The following is a 9,328-nucleotide window of genomic DNA, read 5'->3' as shown; positions in this document are numbered from 1 at the left end:
CATCGGTCCATTATTTCACCTAGCCTCATACGACTGAACCCCCCGAATAGGGCTTTTAAACTTTGTAATCAAACTACAGGTCGCAATTTTGGAGATAATTCAATGAAATTTGGCACATGATCTTTTATGGTACCGTAAACGAAGCCTGTTGCAAATGGTTTACATCGGTCCATTATTTCACCTAGCCCCCATACAACTGAACCCGCCGAATAGGGCTTTTAAGTTCATAATTATGTTTAATATACTCATATCTCGACAAAAAGCTGCAAAAACCAAGTTCTATACAAGATTTGATGACCCTCACGAATTCCATAATAATAGGTCCTCATATGACCCTAGCCCCTATAAAAGCCCCCATCAAAATTTCACTTAAATGTCCACAATTTTATTCAACAATAAACGGCTTAAGTATGTATATCTGAGGCAAGGTACAATTCAATTTAAATGCTTTATTATGGCAAATAAATCACATTATATTTTTGTCAAAGGTGTAGGGTATTATAAGGTCGGCCTCGCCCGACTATAATTTCTTACTTGTTTTAATAATGCGGCATCTCGCTATTCGATATCTCGTAACGAAATTTCTCAAGTTTGGAGTTGATGTGTTTTAAAAGTTGATTTACGCTTGTTCGATTTCGTACGCGGATAGGGACCAGTTGTTGGTCCTTGGGTCTCACATTTATTTATTTCAATTGTCTTTTTGGGTTTGTGCTGATGGTTTGTAACGCACAATATTATTGCTCCTACACCTTAAAGTATACCAATTAGATTAGAATTATTTTCTGAATTGATTTAGCTATTTCCGTTCATCTGTCCGTCCATGTAAACCTTATAATCAAACTACAGGTCGCAATTTTGAAAATAATTTAAAGAAATTTCGTACATGATCTTCTAAGGAAGAGGCCTATTGCAAATTGGTCAGTTCGATCCACTATTTCACTTAGCCCCCATACCACTGAACCCCCGAATAGGGCTTGTAATCTTTGTAATCAAACTACAAGTCGCAATTTTGAAGATAATTCCTTGAAATTTGGTACATGGTCTTCCATTAGTCCAGGCACGATGGTTAAGATAGATGATAGTTGAGATAGGTCCATTATTTCAACTAGCCCCCATATAACACAACCTCTCAAATAAAGCTTTTGTGTTCATAATTACATATGTTCATATCTTGCCTGCTGCTTTTTAATGATCGTTCCTCATTTGATCCTGGCCCTCATATCTTCAGAACATGAGTTAAATGCCCACAAGTCGCTTAAGAAGGCTATTGTCGCAATGAAATTCGGGATAAACACATTTTATGTAAACATAGATCCATCCACCACATCGTATGAGGCGCTCCACATTTTCTCTTCTTATAAAAAACAAATCACATTTCACTCTCTTAACTGGTGTAGGGTCTGTCACGCCCAACTATAATTTGTTACTTATTCAGGTTTGTAATTGTATCATCGTCATTGCTTTGAGAAAACTCGACAGCAGTTGATAGAACTATTCAAAAAACTGAATGATATTGTAGATTTTTAGTCATATTCTATTAAATATTTGTTTGCCTTAAATTTCTAAATAAAAATTCAAACAAATATATAACATCCAACAAATACTTGACCTTCAACAGCAAAACCACAACTCAAAAGACAATCAGTGTAAATAATAATTAAAAATAAAAACATCTAAAAACTGCCATAATAGTGCTTAAAACCAAACAAATTTGCCATAAATTATAAATAGAACAAAGAAATTAGAACAAAATATAAAAACTTACAAAAAAAAAACAAACAAAAAACTAAATGCTGAAAAATGTTAAAAACTTCAATTAAAACGTTAAAATACTTAACATTGTTAATTGTGCTACTTATACAAATTCAAAGAAATTGCGCCAAAACAATCAACGAAAACAGCAACAACCACAACATCTACAACAACATTAAACGCAGTAGCAGCAGTAAAAACAATAACAACAGAGCACCACTTATACCCCTTCTACAACAATCCAATGATAGTAGTACAACAAAAATACAAACAAATGTTAAAAACTTTGAAAAAGCTCAGCCAAGTAATCAACCAAAAAATTCAACAACATTAACAGCAGCATGTAAACACACACACAATGGAACTGTGGTGAATTTCAATCGCTGTAAACAAGGTATTATCTCACTGTTAAAGTAGATTTAACAGCTGATTGTTTAAAAAGTTAAAATGTTAAGCAACAGGTTACGGGTGTGTGTATGTGAAAATCATTTAGGTACACAGTAAGGGAAATTTAATTAAAGGCACTTTAAAATTCTTGAATCGGGGGTCTAAAAGAATTTTGTCATTATGTGACCCATACTTTCTATACCTTAATTTAATTTTAAACTTACACAACCAATTCTTCACATTTCAGAATACTCCTCCACTAGCATGCGTCGTAAAAAACGCAGCGTTTTCCACGTACGCTGGAATCCCAATGAACGATTCATCGTAGAATCTCATGAAAATCCAGCCATTAATTCTTCCAAACTTGCACCGCATCCCCGTCTCAAAGTCTCCAAAACAACCAAACTCACATTGAACCCCAAACTGTATCTGTGTCATGACAAATACTCACAAATGTGCGAAAATAAAACGATGGTCTTTAAGGAACGCATATTACGTGCTTTCGATAAAGCCATGATGGAATCGTTGAATGAATCGAATTTTTATAATGTCGATTTTAAACCGGTATTTGGTGATAGTTTTGAGGAGCAATATTATCCCTCGACCTGTCTCGTCATGGAAGCTGGTGTACGTGTGCTGAAGCGTAAAGATCCACCCTTTAATAAACTACAATTTGGAAAGTTATTTCCAAAGCAGAAACTATTTCGTCAGAATAAGAATATTAAGACGTGTGCCATAGTGTCGAGTGCTGGTTCGATGTCGGGTTCGAAACTGGGAAGATTTATAGGTGAGTATGAGGAATGTTTTATTTAAGAAACAATTGGGACTTAGGGAGTTTTAGTTAAAAAGGCCTATCCAAAGAATTATACTAAATACCAAAAACTTGGTTGAAAGTTTTCAATTTGCTAACAGCGGACTTTTTGAATATTCTATATAGATATCTGAAGAGCCACAAATCAACCACAAATGTATAAAACTTTGATAAGAAAAACGTATGCGAAGATCGGACAAGGTTTCTAAATTTTATAATACGTAATGCCGCTAGTTCAGTTCTGTTTCAAATTCAGATCACCGTTAGTTGTAGTTCAGTTATAGTTCAGCTTTAGTTCAGTTCTAGTTCAGTTCTAGTTATAGTTCAGTTCTAGTTCAGTTCTAGTAGTTCTAGTTCAGTCTAGTTCAGTAGTTCTAGTCAGTTTCTAGTTCAGTCTAGTTCAGTTCTAGTTCAGTTCTAGTTCAGTTCTAGTTCAGTTCTAGTTCAGTTCTAGTTCAGTTCTAGTTCAGTTCTAGTTTCTAGTTCAGTTCTAGTTCAGTTCTAGTTCAGTTCTAGTTCAGTTCTAGTTCAGTTCTAGTTCAGTTCTAGTTCAGTTCTAGTTCTAGTTCAGTTCTAGTTCAGTTCTAGTTCAGTTCTAGTTCAGTTCTAGTTCAGTTCTAGTTCAGTTCTAGTTTCAGTTCTAGTTCAGTTCTAGTTCAGTTCTAGTTCAGTTCTAGTTCAGTTCTAGTTCAGTTCTAGTTCAGTTCTAGTTCAGTTCTAGTTCAGTTCTAGTTCAGTTCTAGTTCAGTTCTAGTTCAGTTCTAGTTCAGTTCTAGTTCAGTTCTAGTTCAGTTCTAGTTCAGTTCTAGTTCAGTTCTAGTTCAAGTTCTAGTTCAGTTCTAGTTCAGTTCTAGTTCTAGTTCAGTTCTAGTTCAGTTCTAGTTCAGTTCTAGTCCTAGTTCAGTTCTAGTTCAGTTCTAGTTCAGTTCTAGTTCAGTTCTAGTTCAGTTCTAGTTCAGTTCTAGTTCAGTTCTAGTTCTAGTTCAGTTCTAGTTCAGTTCTAGTTCAGTTCTAGTTCAGTTCTAGTTCAGTTCTAGTTCAGTTCTAGTTCAGTTCTAGTTCAGTTCTAGTTCAGTTCTAGTTCAGTTCTAGTTCAGTTTAGTTCAGTTCTAGTTCAGTTCTAGTTCAGTTCTAGTTCAGTTCTAGTTCAATTCTAGTTCAGTTCTAGTTCAGTTCAGTTCTAGTTCAGTTCTAGTTCAGTTCTAGTTCAGTTCTAGTTCAGTTCTAATTCAGTTCTAGTTCAGTTCTAGTTCAGTTCTAGTTCAGTTCTAGTTCAGTTCTAGTTCAGTTCTAGTTCAGTTCTAGTTCAGTTCTAGTTCAGTTCAGTTCTAGTTCAGTTCTAGTTCAGTTCTAGTTCAGTTCTAGTTCAGTTCTGGTTCAGAATTCCAGAACATGTTTTTAAAATAATAATGAAGCTTGTTTCAAGTTCATATTAATCTTCTAAAGAGCAGAACAGAAGTGCCCTGGAAATGTCTGAATTTATCATGAACTTGTTTAATGAGATAAGATGTTGCATAAATATCGTAGGAATTACTTGTCGAAGCTTCAATCCTAGATATTCATAAGAAGGATATACACAAATAATCGCTATCAACAGATGATTCTCTAACTCTCTCTATGAAATGGTTCCATTGTGAACAGTGTAAGTTAGAACTTTATTAAAGCTCTGCTCTAGTGATCAACGAAGCTATAACGTATTCGAATAATGCGATTATCTATTAGATATATGACCCTTCAATAGCTAGAAATTATAACTTAATAATTAAAATTCAACTACTTGCTTAACTGAAAATATTGTCCCCTTTTTCAAGTATAATTTCTCAGAACTGTCAGTTTAAAGTTTTACATAAAGTAAAACGTCTCCTTAAAATACCAAATTAAATTTTTAATGTTTCTTTGTAAAAAACTATAAACTTTTTATATAATCTTAAGATCTGCAATTGTTATTTGCCGGTTCAGGTTTTGAAAAAAAAAAAATACAAAATAAAACATTTTGTTTTAACCACCGTCTTTAACTGACGCACTTTTGTTTATTTTTATGGAATTTTTATAATATAAGTATTTTTTTAAATCAAAAAAAAAAAAAAAAAAAAAATATGTTCTCACAGAGCGGGTAATAAATAAGTTTATTATCCAAAAAAAAGAGCAATATGTAATAAAATAAAAATTAATTTACTCTAATTTTCATCATCAACATCACCGTTGTCGTTTAGATACTCACGACATCGTAATGAGATTTAATCATGCTCCAACTCGAGGATACGAAGTGGATGTGGGCAGTAAAACCACCATACGTGTGGTGAATTCTCAAGTAAGTTTTCGTTTGTTTTCATGTATTCACCTGTGGTTTCACTACATGAATACGTAGTACAAACGGCTCGAGCTAAAAACGCAATTTATTTTATGATTTTTCTTATTTAAACATTTTTATATGATTTTGATTTGTTTCAGTTTTTATTTAATTTTATTTCACATTTACTTTATTACTTACTTGTTGTACATATTTTTTTCATAATAATTTTTTGTTGTTTGTTTCCATTCAATCTCTTTGTATTCATTTCAGTGCATTTTGCTTTTTTTCAGTTGTTTTTTCGATGATGTATTGTCATCATTGTTTGAATTTTTTATAACAGCTCTAAAAATAACAAGATTTATATTTGACTTCCTTTTAGGTTGTCACGAAGCCTGAATTCGATTTTACACATGCACCCATTTTTCAAAATGTCACTATTGCTGCTTGGGACCCCGGCAAATATAATGGTTCACTAGAGGATTGGTTGACTACGTCCGATTATGATTTATTTACGAATTATGAAATGTATCGTCGTCGCTATCCCAAGTCACGTGCCTTTTTAATTGATCCTCATTCGATTTGGCGTTTGTGGCAGAGTTTGCAAATGTTTGCTAATAATAGACCGATACGAAAGAATCCGCCAAGTTCGGGTTTTATTGGTAAGTTGATTAGTTAAACATATTCGGAAATCTACCTGTAACAGGGATTCAGTCATTTATTTGTTCAGAATAGAGTAAACTTGATTCGAACAGAACATAGTCGATTTGAGTCGACAATATTACACTTAATATAAGAATAGAATATATTTATGTCGATTAATATGAAATCGGCTATTTCAGTTGATCAGAAGTGTGGAGTGAATCCAATGAATTCGAACTAAACTAGGACTGAACTAGAACTGAACTAGAACTGAACTAGAACTGAACTAGAACTGAACTAGAACTGAACTAGAACTGAACTAGAACTGAACTAGAACTGAACTAGAACTGAACTAGAACTGAACTAGAACTGAACTAGAACTGAACTAGAACTGAACTAGAACTGAACTAGAACTGAACTAGAACTGAACTAGAACTGAACTAGAACTGAACTAGAACTGAACTAGAACTGACTAGAACTGAACTAGAACTGAGCTAGAACTGAACCAGAACTGAACTAGAACTGAACTAGAACTGAACTAGAACTGAACTAGAACTGAACTAGAATTGAACTAGAACTGAACTAGATCTGAACTAGAACTGAACTAGAACTGAACTAGAACTGAACTAGAACTGAACTAGAACTGAACTAGAACTGAACTAGAACTGAACTAGAACTGAACTAGAACTGAACTAGAACTGAACTAGAACTGAACTAGAACTGAACTAGAACTGAACTAGAACTGAACTAGAACTGAACTAGAACTGAACTAGAACTGAACTAGAACTGAACTAGAACTGAACTAGAACTGAACTAGAACTGAACTAGAACTTAACTAGAACTGAACTAGAACTGAACTAGAACTGAACTAGAACTGAACAAGAACTGAACTAGAACTGAACTAGAACTGAACTAGAACTGAACTAGAACTAGAACTGGACTACAACTGAACTAGAACTGAACTAGAACTAGAACTGGACTACAACTGAACTAGAACTGAACTAGAACTAGAACTGGACTACAACTGAACTAGAACTGAACTAGATCAAATTTTTATCGTTGTTATTTATCTAGAGCAGTGATTTGATCAGAACAGAGCCAACGTTCAACAAGAGCAGATTCGACTTCAATTTGACCCATTATAAATGGTGTGAAACTGAACTCAGCCTTTTTGGGTCGATGAGATTAGATTTGAATATGATGGAATTATGTAAACAGAATAGAGAGGACTTAATTTAATTGGAAAAAAGTTCTATTTGGCCAGAATGCGGTACACTAGAATACAGTCTTCAAGAATAGAGTCCACTAGAACATTGTCCTATTATCGAAAACCAATTTCAGGTCCTAATCTTACAATTTATGTATAATAATAACACACAAATAAATTAAGTAAATTTGTAATTTAAATTATTTACTAAGCAACAGTTTTTTTTACTGCAGGTCTTGCTCTACTTCTACCTCATTGTCCTGTCGTTGATTTCATAGAATACATTCCGTCGACACGTCTAAATGGTCGCTGTCATTACTACAGCAAAGAGGTGGGTGCACACAACATCAATCATTTTCAGCTCACAGAATTTACCAACAGCAACACAAGTATCATTACGAAGGCAATTAAAGGGAAATTGAAATAAGATACTTTAATGTGAAGCCTGTGAGAGCTGTTGAGAGCAATGACAACTACTGCATTCTATTAAATAAAATTTAAAATTTTTCTTACATTTTCTTTTTTACTTTCTTACTATTTTGTTACTTTCTGCAGATAAATTCCGCTTGCACCTTTGGAGCCTGGCATCCGTTGGCTGCTGAAAAATTAATGGCATTGGATATGAATGTAGCCGATGACATGTCCGTTTTTCAATTTGGCATCTTACGTATACGACGACCCAACAAACTATTATGTGGATTTAATTTTTTGGGCTATTAAAAGGACACTGATCCACTCAACCACAATGACACTTAAATTAAAAGCAATAAGGATAAAGGGAAATTAATTAATTTGAATTTGAATTTGAACAGTTATTAAAACTTCCATAAAAGATTTGTGCATTGATTTCCGGTTTCTATAGTGATCAATAATTATTTTTTATTTTAATTTCCTGTGATTTAAATCCATCTCTCCAATATACATAGTCATTATAAAACAATCAATTTTTATTTATTTACACGATTGAATTACAATAAAATTGTAGCTGTTATTGTTTTTTTTGTTTTTGTTCTTAAATCCATTTCAATCATTTCAATAAAAAACGGCAACTGCTGCAATAACAAACGTATTTACTTGCAACAAACCATAGAATGCAGAAAAATTAAACATTTGTACGTTAAAATATTACGGAAATATTTTTTGAAACAATAAAACAAAAAAATTTGCAATAAAAACAAAAACAAAAAGAACAGAAATCATTTATTTATTTATTGTTTTGTTATTTTTATTAGCAGGGATACTTTGATTGTAATTTCATTGTTGTGCAAAAAAAGGAAAAACTCTTTTTTATTCTTTACGTGAGTTTTATATTCAACTTCAGAACAATGAGCAATATATTAGTTTTATCATTCTGTTTGTAACACATTCAAATAACAGTTGTGGCTCCTCCTGAACTAGAACTGAACTAGAACTGAACTAGAACTGAACTAGAACTGAACTAGAACTGAACTAGAACTGAACTAGAACTGCACGAACTGAACTAGAACTGAACTAGAACTGAACTAGAACTGAACTAGAACTGAACTAGAACTGAACTAGAACTGAACTAGAACTGAACTAGAACTGAACTAGAACTGAACTAGAACTGAACTAGAACTGCACTAGAACTGAACTACTAGAACTGAACTAGAACTGAACTAGAACTGAACTAGAACTGAACTAGAACTGAACTAGAACTGAACTAGAACTGAACTAGAACTGAACTAGAACTGAACTAGAACTGAACTAGAAACTGAACTAGAACTGAACTAGAACTGAACTAGACTGAACTAGAACTGAACTGAACTAAGAACTGAACTAAATGAACTAGACTGAACTAGAACTGAACTAGAACTGAACTAGAAATGAACTAGAACTAGAACAAACTGAGAACTAGAACTGAAACTAGAACTGGAACTAGAACTGAACTAGAACTGAACTAGAACTGAACTAGAACTGAACTAGAACTGAACTCGAAACTAGAACTTAGAACTAGAACTGAACTATTAGAACTGAAACTAGAACTGAACTAGAACTGAACTAGAAACTGAACTAGAACTGAACTAGAACTGAACTAGAACTGAACTAGACTGAACTAGAACTGACTAGAACTGAACTAGAACTGAACTAGAACCTGAACTAGAACTGAACTAGAACTGAACTAGAACTGAACTAGAACTGAACTAGAACTGAACTAGAACTGAACTAACGGAACTAGAACTGACTAGAACTGAACTAGAACTGAACTAGAACTGAACTA

General features: G+C 33.4%; 1 protein-coding gene across 1 annotated transcript; it reads left to right on the top strand.

The window, feature by feature from the left end:
* The first annotated feature begins 1,618 nt into the window (after nucleotides 1-1,618).
* Nucleotides 1,619-8,267, top strand: LOC119606786 (beta-galactoside alpha-2,6-sialyltransferase 2). The gene is made up of 6 exons (XM_037960376.1): nucleotides 1,619-2,146; nucleotides 2,387-2,926; nucleotides 5,164-5,261; nucleotides 5,623-5,902; nucleotides 7,323-7,420; nucleotides 7,645-8,267. The coding sequence occupies exons 1-6, from the start codon at nucleotides 1,801-1,803 to the stop codon at nucleotides 7,807-7,809; spliced, it is 1,527 nt and encodes a 508-aa protein (XP_037816304.1). The 5' UTR covers nucleotides 1,619-1,800; the 3' UTR covers nucleotides 7,810-8,267.
* Nucleotides 8,268-9,328: the final 1,061 nt, after the last annotated feature.

This window comes from Lucilia sericata, unplaced genomic scaffold, assembly GCF_015586225.1.
Source record: "Lucilia sericata isolate MDLA Ls3-8-SP2 unplaced genomic scaffold, ASM1558622v1 Contig000622F_arrow, whole genome shotgun sequence".
In the NCBI taxonomy this organism is placed as follows: domain Eukaryota; kingdom Metazoa; phylum Arthropoda; class Insecta; order Diptera; family Calliphoridae; genus Lucilia; species Lucilia sericata.
This window is presented reverse-complemented; position numbering and strand designations above follow the sequence as displayed.

Coding starts and splice junctions, on each gene's coding strand:
- LOC119606786 (XM_037960376.1), top strand. CDS start 1,801: ATGTTAAAAACTTCAATTAAAACGTTAAAATACTTAACATTGTTAATT. Junction 2,147..2,386: donor TTTCAATCGCTGTAAACAAG/GTATTATCTCAC, acceptor TTCACATTTCAG/AATACTCCTCCACTAGCATG. Junction 2,927..5,163: donor GAAACTGGGAAGATTTATAG/GTGAGTATGAGG, acceptor GTTGTCGTTTAG/ATACTCACGACATCGTAATG.